Here is a 17,467-nt window from a genome sequence, read left to right on the forward strand (position 1 = left end):
GTTTAATTGTTGTGAGGCAATAAAATTGACACTGTTCAACTTTACATCCACCATCTCCTAAGTGAGGAGTTCCAATAATTAAAGGTATCCAGCTTTCTGAGCCTAGAGTGAATGTTGCTGTCATTAGCATTGTTGTAAGATCAAGTAAGATACATTTTCAATTTTATATTATGCGTTCTCTTTATTCTATTTTCATCCTTATTTTTACTTTTATTATTATTATCCATCTTCTTTTACATTAAAGTGCTATCCCTAATTTTATGTTTATTCTGTCCTTTTTTATGTGAGGCACTTGGTGGATGTGATTACTTTGTTATTGAGCACTTTGAGCTGCCGTAAAAATAAAGTTTTTTTCTTCTTATCAATTCCAACCCACTTTAACTTTTGCACTTCCACGCTGCTTTTGTTTTGTGAGTTTCATACTGCTCATATGGAAATGTTCTGACATCACATGGCTGTCTCAAGAGAATTTTATCTTTGTAGCAAAACCAATACATTTGACCACATTTTTTAAAGCTCCAGGTAAGAAATGTGTGTAGTTCCAGTACAACAACACAGAGAAGGTGTTGCTCTTCTCCTACTGTAAAGTTCATCTGCCACACACCAACTGAAGTATGGTTGAATTTTATTTATTTTTTTTTTTATTATAACAAAAACATGGGGGAAGTGACAGCATGTGTGTATACACTGAAGTGTGAAGTGAACTAAACTGTCTCATGGGTCAGCTTGGCAGACACACCTGGCAATAAAGCAAACAACATGTTTAACAGAACTTTCCAGACAATTAACTTATCAAATAGATGATTAGTTTTATTTATCAAACTCCTAGTAAACTCCTAGTAAGTATGTTGAATAACCAACTGGAGGAATCTTTTGACCTTACAACCAATGAATGTGGCGAATGTGGAGGAACATAGTCAACAAATCTCATGTTAACCATTTGAAAGAAGTGTACTGTACAAAATGACTGAAAGCACAATCTCAAAACAAATTGTGTAAGATGTGGGTATCGTACACAATGTGTAGATATAATGAGTGCTATTCACTTGGCTAATTTTAGCTACTTTCCCAAAAATGTGTAGAGTGCATAAAGGGGATTTCTGGTTTTATTCAACTTGGGAAGGAAACAGGGCAAGAGAGAGGGGTATGTTGTGGTTGTTGACACTGTGGCTCTGGTTTGCACCTTTATAATAATTTTCCAAAAGGATGTCCCAATTTGGTTAATGTTTATTGTGATTACTTACTAACTTAAAACAACATATTTCATGTCTTGCTGAATGCTGAAAGATGGTTGATGGAATGGTTAACTCACATAAAGATGGCCTATATTGATTCAGAGTCAGTATGCTGTTGCAGATGAAGTGGCAAGGAGACAAACCTACAGCATAGACTGACTCAAGTTTAAGGTAATTAAAACAGTCCATGACAGGCTATGCAGTTACATTATTACTATTTCTTCCAGCCTGATAGTAAATGTGGTAGGGGGTTGGGAACTTTTGGTTTAAATAATCTGTATAACATATTGGTTTACATTTTGCAAGGCAGGCAGGTTGGAACTGCCTGATGGTCTAGCTACTCTTTCTTGCCCTGGTGGGCTTGGTTATAGTGATGTGACGGTGATTCTTAAGAATGACTTTGGTGAGCGGTGTTATTATTGCTGATAGAAAGATGGCTACACTCAAAGAATAAGATTCAAGATGAAATGATCCAGAATGAACCTGTAAAAATACTCTGACTTTGTCATTGCATCCAATATCACAATGAATGTCTGGTTGGTTTCAGTGAACTGGGACATTTATTGGATGCTATAACCAAAAAGGAGTGCATGTTCAAAAAACTTGATTTGAAATTATTAACAATTAAACCCATAAAAAATATTTATTTTTCTTCTGGACCTAACAAATCAGATTTACACAAACCAAACAGGTGTATATTATGTTGGAACATCTAACCTATTGTACCAGTTTTCTTTTCTAATGTGAACTGAATCTTCACATATAGTACACCAGTATTTTAGGAGATGATGGGTTTATAATAAATAAAATCCCATACAACTTATCAAATCTTAATGAATCAAAGGATCACGTCTATATATTGTGATGTCATGAGAGGTTGTGTCATAGAGGGGAGATACATTCCCTCCAAATGGCTGCAACAAGAACTACAACCCATCATGGCAGCCACTAAAGAACTACAAAACCCATGGTCAGGAGGGCAGTCAGGGCAAGGGTTGCAGCCTAGTTGAATGGGATGAGCTGATTGCCTGAGTGAGAGTGAAGGGTAGAGAGAGAGGTGTGTGTGTGTAAGAAGAGATAGCACCGAAACAAAGAGAGAGCAGTCCTTTTTTGGTTTTGTGAAAGAGAAGACGATTATCCTCAGTTTGATTTAAGGCTCCTATTTTGTTTTGATGCATTGGCTATTGGAGTAAGCTGTCCTGTAAATTCAATACAGTGAATTTAAATTGGAAAACCTGGCCTGGCTGTCTTCCTTCTCTGCACCCACACCTCAGGACCCCAAGAGACAAGCTCCCAGAGCTTGTCTCTTGGGGTCATTCATTCAGAGAAAGTTCAACTGCATCAGTAGGAAATTAAAATGAGGCTGAATTGATAATAAAAGATTTCATATTTTTTACTGGTCACACCTTGCTCTTGTGTCAAGAAGACCAATAATGGATCATTTGTGTTTGACGAGCAAAAAATACAAAACTTCAATTTCATTAGATACAGTATAGTAACAGTCCATGGGCACGACCCAATATATTGTAACAGGCAGCACTTTTAGCTGCAAATTCAATCCATATCTGTACAAAACAGTCCAAAATGCTTATTTCTAAAGTTTGTATTAGCTATGATAGTGAAAACCCCTCATCTTGTCTCACATCAGTCTGAGCAGTGGACTGGAAGGGATGAAAATAAATGCTTTCCATGTAGGACAAATGCTCTTAGACCAGCAGGTCTGGCTTGGCCGTCTATTTGAGTAGTGTCTGACAGTATGATGGTCCTCCATCTTTCCTAGACAGTACTCTCCATCACCCAGTCAGCACTGTCTATTGTCCCATTACTCTCTTCTGTGACCCCCTCCTCCTCCTCACACTGCAGCAGCTTGCAATTTACAGAGAGGCTCCTCTCAGTCCAGACATTGCTGATCTTTTGTGGCTTGTTGCACAGCTGGGTGGCTCTGACACCTGTTACATCTCCTATGTCGAAGGACTGGCTCCTTTTTGGCTTGGAGTCCAGAGGTAGCATGAGGAGCCGGCTGAGGCTGGAGTCCAGTGTTTGGCCCAGCAGTGGCTCCCTGTCTGTTTGGAGTTTTGCTACAATCATTGCATTACTGTTGGAGGCTCCCAGGTCACAGTTCTGCGCCCCTCGCAACTCCAGTGAGGTGAGGGCCCCGAGGAGGTGGTCTAAGTTGGACTGGGGCTTGGAGGGAGTTGACCTCCAAATGTTGGCAAGTGTGCTGTTGGGGCTGGCCATAGAGCCTGAGGAAGAGGAAGAAGAGGTGAGGCTGCTCTGGAGAGAGCCACACTTGAACTCTACCACCTCATCCTGCTGAGTCATTTTGGCCTTGACCATTGGCTCAAGCTGAAGCTGAGACTGAGACTGGGGCATAAGAAGTCCATTTTGGCTGAGCCATCCCCCATTTGTCTGAGAGTATGTTTCACTGACAGTGGCCAGCTTTCCCACTGGGGGTTCAGTATCTGCAGCTTTGTAGCGCACCATGAGGATGATGATAAACACAAGCAGAGTGGCCACGATGATGCCCCCCACCACCAGGATCAAGGTGCCTCCTGGCAACGGGCTGGGCAGAGGCTGGCACTGAGTGTAGTCATCCTCGGTGAAGAATTGGGTGCAACCCACAACATTAGTGGCCATGAGCGTGGTGGCACTGTCATCCCAGGTGGCCAGCACACACAGATCGTAGTGGGTCCCGGAAACCAGATGTGTCACCAAGAAAGCTTTGCTTGAGGCTGGGATCATCCTTAACACAAAGACAGGAAAAACAATTAATAACTGCATATTAATTATTGCATAAGATTAAGAGGTCTTCTGCAATAGCCTGGGCTGATATCTCTTTTAAAGATACCGAGACATCTGTTAAAACCTAGAGGAGTGACACAGTAAATGCTGTTAATTACCTCATCAGCATCAGCTGATCCATCTGACATCAGCATCCAAATAGGGTACACAGGTAAATTCAATACATGAAAACTTAACTAACTGGTAAGGGTTAGTTAGTGGTAAGTCTCCAGTAAATTAATATAAGTCTATGTAATGTTCATGTGTGTGCAAATGTGTGTGGATGCGCCCATGCGCTGAGAAAGGAATGTTCCTTCTTGATTCAACATCTATCAGCAAGGTGTTGAGGAGCCCCAGAGAAAGAAGGCTGACAACTGCCTGAGATGAGCCTTTCAGTGGCCAGCAGCAGAGGACTGGAGCTTGTATTGCTGTGGTTACATCACAGCTTCTGTTTAAATGTTAGTTTAACGTTATTCACTTCCAGACCCATGGTTTCCTGCAGGGATTCATATCAGTCATGACCCAGTTCTACTAACCTTTACGCTGACTCTGGTTAAAACTGTATGGTAGAGCTGAGTACTGTAATGGCAATTTCAGTTCTTTGTACTTCATCTACTTGAGACACCCCACCTCCCATTTCCTCACCAGGATATCAGGTCCTTTTGTGTTTTAAATTCTGATGTCTAGACCTCTTAACATCTATATACAAAGTCCTGCAGGATGCCTCCAGTGTGAGCAACCCCTTAGGTAGTCGGCTCCGATACCTACGGCAGACCAAAAGGTGCAAATACACACCTTTGGGTAGGGGAGGCGTTCCTAAGGTATAAATGTTTAGCTCTCCCCATGCTTGGGGTCTTTCTTCATTCTACCGCTCATGTGATGATTGACCTTTTCTTTGCAAAGAAAATAAAAACCTTGTCGGCCGGCAGAAGTCTCTATTTCATTCTTCACCAGCAGCAGAGAATTTCCACAACCGTACTATAATGTAATAATACTACTATGATGATATGAATGTTGGATTATGGTAGGCTGACACAAGAAATTACCACCTAGCGGTTGTATGCCTCCAGCCAAGTTGCAGTTTACATCCATGCGCATCCAGGCAAATATAGCATATATATAGTGAAGACCTTGAATAGATTTAATATATTAAATATTAAGCACATGTTTTGGAGTAAAGGAAGTTGTCTCTATATTGACATATATGATTCCAGAGAATAATTGACAATGACAGGTCACAGTGACCTTGACCTTTGACCACCAAAAGGTAATTTTTTAGCACTTTGTGAACATTAGTACAAAATTGTAAGAAATTTCCTCATGATCGATCGTTGAGGTTGTGGTCCAAGATGAAGGATCGGGGCACCCAGGAGCGCTCCTCAGGCCCGTACCCCTCCCAATCGATGAGGTACTGGAACCCCCTGCCCCGTCTTCTGACGTCCACAAGGCGTCGCACCGTGAAGACTGGATCCCCATCAATGATTTGGGGAGGGGGGGGGCTCAGATGGAGGACACAGAGAGCTGGAGTAGACAGGTTTCAACTGGGAGACGTGGAAGGTGGGATGAATCTTCATGGATTCCGGGAGATTGAGCGTGACTGCCTTAGGGTTGATGATCTTGGTGATGGGAAAGGGTCCGATGTACCTGGGAGACATCTTACGAGATTCTGTTTTTAAACGGATGTTTTTGGTAGACAACCAGACGGACTGACCTGTTTTATATTCTGGTGCAGGGGACCTGTGGCAGTCCACAGCCCGCTGTTTAACCTCCTGGTTATGCTTGAGCACCCTGGTAGCCGTCTGCCAAAACCCCCTGATCCTCTTAGCATGTTCAGCAATGGAAGGAACAGAGATCTCCGCCTCCTGTGCAGGAAAAAGAGGAGGTTGATAGCCTAGGGAGGCTTCAAAAGGAGAGAGCCCGCTGGCTGACGAGGTGAGAGAGTTGTGGGAGTACTCCACCCAGGGGAGGAACAGGCTCCAGTCTGCTGGGTTGTCTGCGCAGATGCACCTGAGCGCCGTCTCCAGGTCCTGGCTCGCCCTCTCAGTCTGCCAGTTGGATTCGGGATGGAACCCGGATGTGAGGCTGACCGTGGCGCCCGGGGCCTTGGCGAAAGCCTTCCAAACTTGTGAAGAGAACTGGGGCCCACGGTCCAAAACGATGTCTGCTGGGATTCCGTGCATTCCGAAAACATGGGAGACCAGGAGCTCTGCTGTCTCTAGGGCAGAGGGAAGCTTGGGGAGAGCGATGAAATGTGTGGCCTTGGAGAAACGGTCCACAATGGTAAGTATGGTAGAGTTACCTTGGGAGGGAGGCAGTCCAGTGACAAAGTCGATGGCGATGTGAGACCAGGGCCTGCTGGGAACAGCGAGAGGAAGGAGAAGTCCAGCCGGTGCTTTGTGAGAGGCCTTGCCCCGAGCACAAGTGGAGCAGGCTGCAATGTATTCCCGTGTGTCAGCCTCCAGAGTAGGCCACCAGTGGCGACGCAGCAAGGAGACCCAGCTGATGTGCATGCGTCCACTGCAACACCTGAGAACGGACAGTATGAGGGACAAAAAGCTTATTGCGTGGACCGTTACCTGGGTCCGGATGTTGATGCTGGGCCTCCCTGACCACTCCTTCAATCTCCCAGGAGAGAGAGGCGATGATGCGGTCCTTAGGAAGAATGCTTTCTGGTTCAGTAGTGGCGTCAGCAGGAGAGAACTGTCTGGATAAGGCATCCGGCTTGGTGTTGCGGGAACCTGGTCTGTAGGTGAGTGAAAAGTTGAACTGACTGAAAAATAGCACCCAGCGGGCCTGCCGGGAGTTGAGATGCTTGGCAGCTTTGATGTAGGCCAGGTTTCTATGGTCAGTCCAGACCACGAACGGCTCCATTCTTCCAAGGCTAGCTTAACCGCTAGCAGCTCTCGATTGCCAACATCATAGTTCTGTTCTGCAGGGGAGACATGACAGGAGAAAAAGGCGCACGGGTGCAGCCGGTTGTCCGACTTGGCATACTGAGAGAGAACAGCCCCTACCCCACTGTCAGAAGCATCAACCTCCACGACAAACGGTCTGGAGGGATCGGGCTGGATGAGGACAGGAGTAGAGGTGAACAGAGACTTGCAGAAGGCGTTGTAAGCCTCTGCTGACCAGTCAAACTTCACTTTAGCAGAAGTTAACTTGGTCAGGGGAATGGCTATCTTGCTGTAATCCCACACAAACCTCCGGTAGAAGTCGGCGAAGCCGAGAAAACACTGCAACTCCTTCCGGGTCTCCGGCACAGGCCATTCTGCTACTGCCCTGATCTTCTCTGGGTCGGCCATCAGGTTGCCATCCTGAATAATGAAACAGTAGTGGCATGGAAATCGCACTTTTCAGCCTTTACGAATAACCTGTTCTCTAACAGTCTGGAGAGAACCTGCTGGACATGGCCTACGTGTTCTTCCAAGGACTGAGAGAAGATTAGGATGTCGTCAAGATATACAAACACAAATCTATTGAGGAAGTCCCGTAGAACGTCGTTGATCAGGGTCTGAAACACCACAGGGGCATTGGTGAGGCCGAAGGGCATAACGAGGTACTCGAAGTGACCCAAGGGTCTGTTGAAGGCGGTCTTTCATTCGTCCCCCTCCCGGATGCGCACCAAGTGGTAAGCGTTGCGCAAATCAAGCTTGGTAAAGATGGTAGCCTGCTGGAGAGAGTCAAAGGCGGAGTTAATGAGAGGAATGGGATATTTGTTACATGGCGTGATTTCATTTAACCCCCGATAGTCTATACAAGGTCTGAGAGACTTGTCTTTCTTCTCAACAAAGAAGAAACCCGCTCCAAGCGGAGAAGTGGAGGGTTTGATGATTCCTGCCGCCAATGATTCCTGGATGTATTTCTCCATCGCCTCTCGTTCCTGTCAAGAAACATTATACAACCGACCAGAGGGAAGAGGGGCGCCAGGAAGAAGGTCTATGGCACAGTCGTACGGACGGTGAGGTGGCAGAGACAGCGCCCGTTCCTTGCTGAAAACCTCCTGGAGGTGATTATAGGCAGCGGGCACGAGGGAGAGGTCCGGTGGTTCAGGAGGGACCTTGGGGATCCCCTTGTCTCCTCCTGTGGGAGGAATGGCTGAACGGAGACATTTGGCATGACAAAACGAACTCCAGCCCACTATTTTTCCATGACTCCAATCAATATGAGGGTAATGTCTTTGGAGCCAGGGATGACCGAGAACCAGGGGTGAGTGTGGAGAGTGAACAGTTAATAGTGACAGTTCTTCATGGTGATTACCAGACACAGTTAATCTGATGGGAGTGGTGCGGTGAGTTACCTGGGCCATGATTTTTCCATCAAGCGCGTATGCCTTGAGGGGCTCTTCAAGTTCCTCCAGCTGGCAGCCGAGGTCGGCAGCCATGTTCTCGTCAAGGAGATTCTCTTCGGCACCAGAGTCTACAAGAGCCAGCAAAGAACAAACCACCTCCCTCGCACCCGAAGTGGCTTGGGCCTGGAATTTGCGAGTCTTGGGGGTAACAGAGTCATTGGAGACAGGGCTCATCAGTATCCCCCGCGCTACTGACGAGCCTCGTCTTTTGGCCATATCGAACAGGCAGGAAGAGCATGACCAGTCCGTCCACAATACACACACTCACCCGCATGAATCCTCTGTCGGCGTTCGGAGGAGGAGAGGCGGGTCTGACCAAGTTGCATAGGCTCCTCTCTGCCCTCAGGCGGAAGTGGAGCGGTGGCGGAATGGTTTGTTCCGAGCTCCGGGGAGACGGGCGCAGTACACTGCCAGCGAGCTGAAGGAGGCGCAGTGGCTCTGGAGGAATGATGCCGAGACTGCTCCCTCCGCCGGTTATCCAGCTGCACTGCCATGTCCACTAGGGCGTGAATGTCTGTGGGTTTCTCTCTTGTGGCAATCTCTTCCTGAAACAACTAAGAGAGTCCATGTAAAAACACTCCCTGGAGAGCGGTGTCATTCCACCCCAAGTCAACTGCAATGGTCAAAAATTCGACAGCGTAATCGGCGGCGGCTTGATTGCCCTGTGATAGCCTGAGCACACGGCTGGAGGCATTACCCACATGGTCAGGATGGTCGAAGACCAGTCTCAGTCTCCTCTCAATCTCAGAGAAAGAGAGCGAACTAATGTCTACTGATGAGTTCAGTGCCTCCGCCCAAATCAACGCTTTGCCCCGTAATCACCCGAACGTGTAGTGAACCTTAGAAGCGTCGGAAAGAAACGCTCGAGGACGCTGACGAAACACAATGTTACACTGGAGAATAAATCCCCGACACTTATAACCAGTAGACCGAACACCGTCATAGGAGGATGAGAGAATAATCCGGTGACTGGGAGAAGACTGCATGCTCCTTAAATACTCCAAACAATGAGGAAGTGTGCTCCAGGTGAGCACCTGGAGGCGGAGCCGGCTGAAGGTACAGGGATGCCCAGCCACGGGAACAGGGGTGACAGACAGACACACACACAGGGAAAGAGGGGAGGAGACACAAAAGGAGAGACAGGAAGGTAGGATCCTAACAAAAGCAGAGAGTCCGAAGGGCCTGGTTATTTACATAAAGATGAGGGGGTTTCTAGAGTGGGAGGAGCACTCTTTATGTGATATACTGTCTCTGGGGTTACTTCCTTCTGGATCGTCATTGGCGTTTCTATGGTAAACTTGGGTGCTGCCCCTCGATTCTCTTGAGTCTGACTGGTTGATAGAGGTGTTGATCATCAAATTTGTCTGGTCTAACTGTGCTGTTCAGCCCTCTGTCTCATTCACACATGAATGGGCAGAACGCACATAGAGGACACTGCTGACCAGCACTGCTGACCATTCACCTCAGGCTGAGAAAAAGTAGCTAGCTAGAGCACGCACGTTCAAATCTAAAAGGTGGGTGCTATTATTGGTTGCAAATACTGGTATGCAAGGTTTCTTACTTCTTTAGCTTTCTACATGCATGATTTTTTTCATTTGTTGGGATCAGTGCACATGTGGAAAGTGTGCAACAATGCAGTCAGAGCCTGATAACATATGCTGCCAGGAGGTGCCACAGGTCACATTATCTTTACCTATACTTATGATCGCAATGTATGATAACATGCAGATAACATGTCACTACAGATACCCACCTTATGTTATGCATAATAAGTTACAAGATGGCTGCAGCAGCCGGATGAAAGGCCTCCATGCATGATCGACTTTCCAGGTTTAGAACCTGTTAGCCTACATGTGTTCTCGCTGCAGTACGCATACAACATATACAGAGCTGCTACAGGGGATAGAGCAGTGAGTTTTATGAGTGAGTGAACATATAGGCAAGTTTGTCCTAAGCAAATACTGTATATTACACATGAATTCACATGAAACATTTTACAGATATACAGATATACATATATACAGATTGCCAACTGTAGCTGGGACGTTGCCTTCAAAAATGAATTCACGCCTGTCCTCTGCAGCTGGGAGCCGATGAAGCGTTTTGCGCTCGTCTTTACAGCCAACAACAAAACACTGCACGTGGCGCCTCCACATGCTGATTCCTAACATGGTGCTTTCGATAAGGAAATGGTATATCTGTGAGAAGGTAGCGCTGTATCTGGTGGGTGGAGAGACACCGTACTTATGCCTTAATAGGAGAAGAGATGGGGAGGGGGGTGGTGGCTGGTGGGTGGGAATATGCAAATGTTCCAGCTTCTTACATCAGTGTCCGGGCTGAATTTGATCGGCTCATTTGGAAGCTGCAGACAGGGTGCTTTCCGAAATCTGTATCTCACTCAAAAAAGCATGGATGGTCTTATTTCACACTTTGCATACTTGTGGCAGCACCAGAGACCAAGATAACACCCCAAATCCCAGAAAAAGTGAGTTTTTCATAATATAGGACTTTTAAGGCATATAAAACTACATTCATGTTTTTCACCAGAGCAAAAAAATACTGATTATGATCATCTCATCATCTCTACTAAGAATGGTAAAAATATTAAAAGAGTCACAGGGTACATGTATCTTGGAATTTGAATAGATGAGAAAGTTAATTTTTAAAGTTGTGACTAAACTGGTAAGTATATAAAGCAAAACAATTATGTGTAGGAGTATGGATAATAATTGCTTCAGCTGTGACTCTGAAGCCCTTGGATGCAAGATTGTCTAGCCCTCTTTCTCTACCATTCAATGAGTAAAGCATAATAGACATTGTGTTTTAATTATTTATAAAAAAAAATAATTCAAGATAAAGCTTGCTTCATTTTTATTCTTGGGGCAATTTAAATCTCATTGCAGTTCCAGCCTTTCGAGAATTAGTTTTTGACAAAATGCTATTAAACCCCAAACCAAGCTGTCACTACAAAACAAACTACAGCTTACATGGCAGAGAACAAATCTCTGTGTACCGCACCATAGCTGGGGTAGCTGCCTGGGTGTGTAAGTCAGTACCTGACTTGCTGAGTAAGTGAATGAGTGAGAGTTTCCCAAATGGTCACTGCTCATTGTAAATGAAAGGTGGAAGAGAGTATGATGGCAGCATGGCTACTGCAAAAACCAGACAGTGGAGGCAAGATATCTCATCATGGATGAAGGAACGCCACCTTCAGCTTAACCTGTCAAAGACTAAGTTCCCAGCCAGTCCCTCTATACAACAACAGATCAGTATCCAGCTTGACTCAGCTCTGCTCACTCCCACAAAATCTGCCAGAAACTTCAGTGTCATGATTGATGACCAACCTACTTTTAAAGAGCATGTGGCCTCTGTTGTAGAATGTGGCAGTGCGCCCAGGAACGGCACCTGGTGTTGCCAACTCAAAAAGGCCCTAAGTGTCTAGCTGGACTTTTTTCTTCTGCGGTTCCCCGGTGGTGGAACGAGTTACCAAACTCCATTCGATCTGGCCACCGGGCCTTTGTCAGCAATTTGTTATGTTTTTTTTTTTTTCTCATGAGTGTAGACAAAATACAAAGCAAAAACAGGTTTTTGGAGTGTTCTGTTAACGTATCAAAAATAAAAAACGGAAATATCCCAGTTTACTTAAGTTTTCTGACCCTATGCTTTGACACTTGCAACTGATCTGTTGCATCTTATTTCCATCAATAGATGGATCGGAGTCCACCTGCACCTAATTGAGTTAATTGGGCGTAAGAAGGCATGTGATGAACAACTCTCAGACCATTAGAACCTCTGGTTTGATTAAATTATTATTATTATTATTATTATTATTATTATTATTATTATTATTATTATTATTATTATTATTATTTTACTTAAATTCACAATTTAAAGATACTTGCACATAACAGGATAAGCAGGCATTCTGTATCAAAATTTGCAGATACATCTCAGCTGTAAAATGTAGCACCCTCTTGTCCTAGATCACCATGTAAAGAGATCACTATGTCCTACAGCTGAAGAGCTTCTTCAAGTCTCTTGTGAAAACATACATTACCCATGTGGACCATTTGTTTTGATGCTCGTAATGGGTCGACCAAAGTCTTAGGTTAGTCTTATATGAATACAATAGTAGATAAATGTACAACAAATGTCTAAAAGGAAATGTTTTGAATAAGTGTTGTCTGTCACTGTGTGGGGTGGCTGTGGCTCAGGTGGTAGAGCAGTTGTCTACCAATCAGGAGGTCGGTGGTTGAATCCCTGGCCTCGGCAGTCCACATGCCGAAATATCCTTGGGCAAGATACTGAACCCCAAAACTGCCACTGGTGCTGTACCTTCAGTGTGTGAATTCATAGGTATGTCGGTTTGGTTGCCAGACTAGACTCTAGACTTTAGACTGTTTCTTTATTGATCCCAATCTGGGAAATTGTTTTGTTGCAGTAGCAATGAACAAAAAATATACGGCCGAGCATAGAATATATACAAGAATTAAAAAAAAAAAGTGACAAAAATACATATACAGAAAAAGCAGCAGTGAATACAAGAAGAAACTAAATGTAAATGTAAATATACTTTAAATACAAATAAATGTTGTGCAATACCGCAGTAGTGCAGACAAAAATGTAAAGTATTGGGGTTGTGAGGTTCCTGGATTAACTATTTCTAAAGTTTCTATTGTAAAGTGTGATGGCTCGTGGCAGGAATAATTTCCTGAAGCAGGCCTTGTGACAGCAGAGCTGAAGCAGTCTATTGGAGAAGGAGCTCCGCTGTCTAGTTTGCAGCCAATAACGGAGCCAGCCTTCCTGATCAGTTTTGTTCAGTCTGTTGGTGTCACCGACTCCGATGGAAAATCGTCCACCACTGCTCTGTATTCCTCCTCTTGGCCATCCTTTATACACCCCACCACCGCTGAGTCGTCCAAAAACTTCTGTAGGTGGCACGATGAAGGGTTGTACTGAAAGACTGAGGTGTACAAGGTGAAGAGAAAAGGAGACAGAACAGTCCCCTGTGGTGCTCCTGTATTACTTTCCACAGTCTCAGACAGAACGTTGCCCAGTCAGACAAACTGCGGTCTGTCTGTCTGTCTGTCTGTCTGTCTGTCTGTCTGTCAGGTAGTCAGTAATCCAAGAGATTGTGGGCGCGTCGACTCCCATCACTCGTAGCTTCTCACCCAGGAACAGCGGCTGGATGGTATTATAAATGCACTAAAGAAATCAAAGAAAGTGCTCCTCACAGTGCTGCCGCTACAATCCAGGTGGGCGTGAGCACGCTGCAGCAGGTGTATGATGGCGTCATCCACACCCAGATGGGGCTGGTAGACGAATTGTAGAGGGTCCAGTGATGATTTCACCTGCAGTCAGAGGTGGGCCAGGACCAGCCTCCCCAGCACCTTCATCATGAGCAATGTAAGGGGTCTGTACTCGTTGGGGCCAGATGGAGATTTCTTCTCTGGAACAGGAACCACACAGAATGTCTTCCAAAGCACTGAGACTCTCTGCAGGCTCAGGCTGAAGAAGTGACCCAGGATCAAGGACAGCTGGCTGGCACAAGTCCTCAGGACTCTGGAACTAATGCCATCTGGTCCAGCAGCTTTGCCCGGGTACAGCTTCTCCAGCTGTCTTCTTACCTGGCCCACAGTCAGGTAGGGGATGGTGCTAGTGGAGGGGGTGCTGTGGGAGTTGATTCCAAGGGAGGGATCACCAGGGAGGGTTGAGGGTTGGGGGGAGAGAGCTTGAGCAGAGGGGGGTTGTGGAAGCCATTGTAGACAGTGGGGAGGTGTGAAGGGGCAGGGGACTGTAGGGGCACTCCTGGCTGTGAGCTAAATCTGTTGAAAAAGCAGTTTAGCTCATTGGCCTTCTCAAGGCTGCCGGGTCTGTCTTTTGTTTTGAGCCCTATGATCTCCTTCATTCCTGTCCACATATCCTTCACTCTGTTCTGCTGGAGTTTGGCCTCCAGCTTCCTCCTGTAGGCATCTCTGCTCTGCCTCAGCTTCTCCCTCAGCTCGTGTTGCACACTCCTCAGTTCTTTTTTATCCCCTGACCTGAAAGCTTGTTTCTTCTTGTTCTGGAGACTTTTCAGTTCACTGGTGATCCAGGGCTTGTTGTTGGGAAAGCAGCGTACAATCCGGGTTGGCAGTATGGTCTGTCCACAGAATTTGATGCACTCTGTGATACATTCAGTCAGGCTGTTGATGTCCTCCCATGTGGTTCACACAACACATTCCAGTTTGTTGTCTCAAAGCAGTCCTACAGTGACTCATTAGCTTCATGAGTCTACCTCCTCACTGTCCTCGTGCACACAGGCTGCCTCTGGACAATAGGGACATACTGAGGTATTAATAACACCAGGCTGTGATCAGCTCTGCCTGGGGGGTGGGGGGTGGTGGTGGCCTTTGGAGGGATGTAAATAGTGATCACAATGGCGGATGTGAACTCCCAAGGCAAATAATACGGTCGCATCCCAACAGCTAGCAGCTCAATGTCCGGGCTACAGAAACGTTACTTGACGGTAACATGTCCGGGATTACACCATTTCTCATTCACAAACAGCACAATTCCTCCTCCCTTCTTCTTACCGCTCTGAGCCACGTCTCTGTGCGCTAGCACACAGCTGAAGCCAGGTATCTCCACGCTCCGGTCTGGGAAGTCTGAATACAACCACGACTCTGTAAAAGTCATTAGGCTGCATTGCCAGTAATCCCATTGAGTCCTGACCAGTGCGACAAGCTCGTCCGTCTTACTTGCTAAGGACTTCACGTTCCCCGTGATGATCACCGGAACGGACAGTCCGTATCTCCATGCCTCTGTCCTCCGTTTGGCTCCGGCTCTCGTTGTCTTTTCAGCTCGTCCAGGACTACAATCCTCTCTCCGGGCAGCAGCGTGGGTTTACACAGCGCAATCAGCTGCTCGTATGTGTAAACAATGCCCCCACTCCCCTTTGTATGGCCCTCCGTTACAAAGAGTGTAGGGTTAGGGTTAGGCCACTAAAAAAGGTTATAAAACTGCACGTGAACATCGCAACACAGTTTCCAAAAACGCAGTAAGGAAATAGAAATTAAAAGAAATTTAGAAAAATACACTAAATGAACAAAAAACGAACAAAAACGATGGAGCTACTGCAACAGGCTGCCACCTAACACAGCGCCATCTATGCACTAGAAAAGAGCTATAAAATACAATCCATTTACTAATGCTGTTGAAAATTTATTCTTCAAGCCTCTCCAATGTCAACTGAACAAAAATTGCAGTGTTTGTGTGATGGTAGGTACTGTGATTTCCTGGGTGTCCAGGAGATAGTTTCACACAAAATGCAGACAGTCACACAAATCCACCTGTTAAACAATGGTGAGAGGTAGATGACTTTTGTCAAGCTCTGTTCTCGGCCTCCAAAAGGTTGCTGTGAGTCAGGTATGATCTCATCAGACTAAGGACTCGGAAGAGGAGAGTCTATAGATTCCAACAGCATTTGAACTTTATTACTGTGCTGTATTACCACAAGACATTAATAGAAATATCAAGAAAACATCGACTCTAGAGGATTAATACCATCCCTAAGGTCCAACGCAGTGGTGAAAGCATTGGCATTTTTTTGCAACAAGGACTGGGAGACTAGTCAGAATAGATGAAACGATGGATGCAGAAAAATATACAGCATTTTAGAGAGAAAACTGTAACAAGGAGGGTTTTGGGCCCAAGTGCGGAGGCTCCACAACTCGGATATAGCTTGAACTAACTTTAATCTCAGACTTGGCAGGTCCAGATAAGCAGCAACAAAACAGAGTCTCTAGTAAAGCACAGTGGATAAAACACCAAGCAGTCAAAGACAGGCAAAGATTCAAGTCTTTGAGTCTCTTTAAGTGTTTGGTGTGGTATGCACCAACAGTCTCAGGCAAATAAAAATCCAGGAAGGGTAAGGAAAGACTTGTGGTCGGAGACAAAAGGCTGAGATATTTACCGGGGAACAGGAGAACAGGCGTGCTCAGAAACAGGCAAGTTCAGCAACAGAAGATCAGTCCATATGAAATAGCTGGAGAGTCTTGCATGAGAACAATGACAGTCTGGCAAGGAGTGAGTTTGGCAGGGCATCTTAAATACTGCACTGATTGCTATTAGTCTCAGGTGTGTGATCAGGTGAGCAGGCAGGTAGGTAGGGCTCAGTGTGGAAAAGTATTGAGGGCACAGGTGAGCAGATGAGGAGTCACTGGCAGCAGGTAAGAGAATTGAATATACTATATCCCGAATATCCAGAATACTAAGAATCTCAGGCTGCAGCAAAGGTTTGCATTTCAACAAGACAATGACAGAAAGAAAACACAGGAGTGGTTTTGGGAAAACTGCCAGAAACTGCACTGCACTATAAGCATACAGGACATTGACCAACAGTTTGCTCAACAAAAAGGCTATCCTGGATGCCTTCAATTCAATTATGTTTACACTTAACTGACAAAAAATTCTAGTGGTCATGTCAATTATGACGCATGGCTGTCAGGAGTAAAGGCTGGAGTGGAGTGATGTTATTGTAGAGCCACAAAACCTCATGGGATGGCTCAACAAAGCTTAAACTTTGTCATGCGAGCCTACTGTGTTCATCCTGTCTCTTACAGTAGTCAAGGTAGTCTTTTAATCATGACATCAAAAGTGCCACAGCTGTCCCTAGCCTTAATCAAGTTTATATATATCCATCCATCCATTATCTATACCGCCTATCCCTTTCGGGGTTGCGGGGGGCTGGAGCCTATCCCAGCTACAATGGGCGAGAGGCGGCTGGTGGGCGCCAGCCGATTGCAGGGCCACATACAAGGACAAACAAACATTCACACTCACACTCACACCTACGGACAATTTAGAGTCATCAATCAACCTAATGAGCATGTTTTTGGTCTGTGGGAGGAAGCCGGAGTACCCGGAGAGAACCCACGCATGCACGGGAAGAACATGCAAACTTCACACAGAAAGGCCCCGTCTGACCCGGGGATCGAACCGGCAACCTTCTTGCTGTGAGGCACGCGCACTACCTGCTGCGCCACCGTGCAGCCCGTTTATATATATATATTTTATTATTATTATTTTAGTTATTTATTCATTTTAAAGGCAACAAGTACAC

General features: G+C 45.6%; 1 protein-coding gene across 4 annotated transcripts in view; it reads right to left on the minus strand.

The window, feature by feature from the left end:
* Positions 1-646: 646 nt before the first annotated feature.
* lrfn2b (leucine rich repeat and fibronectin type III domain containing 2b) overlaps positions 647-17,467 on the minus strand; it is a 185,973-nt gene continuing 169,152 nt past the window's right edge. For 2 of the 4 annotated variants that reach the window (XM_070986871.1, XM_070986870.1), the window contains exon 4: positions 2,840-3,978. In XM_070986871.1, coding sequence (XP_070842972.1) covers positions 3,012-3,978 — 967 coding nt within the window. In that variant the 3' untranslated portion in view covers positions 2,840-3,011. Of the gene's footprint in view, positions 3,979-16,259; positions 16,422-17,467 lie in introns of those variants that run through there. The other 2 variants (XM_070986869.1, XM_070986872.1) reach the window with 2 other exon arrangements.

The sequence above is a fragment of the Chaetodon trifascialis genome, chromosome 19, assembly GCF_039877785.1.
Source record: "Chaetodon trifascialis isolate fChaTrf1 chromosome 19, fChaTrf1.hap1, whole genome shotgun sequence".
In the NCBI taxonomy this organism is placed as follows: domain Eukaryota; kingdom Metazoa; phylum Chordata; class Actinopteri; order Chaetodontiformes; family Chaetodontidae; genus Chaetodon; species Chaetodon trifascialis.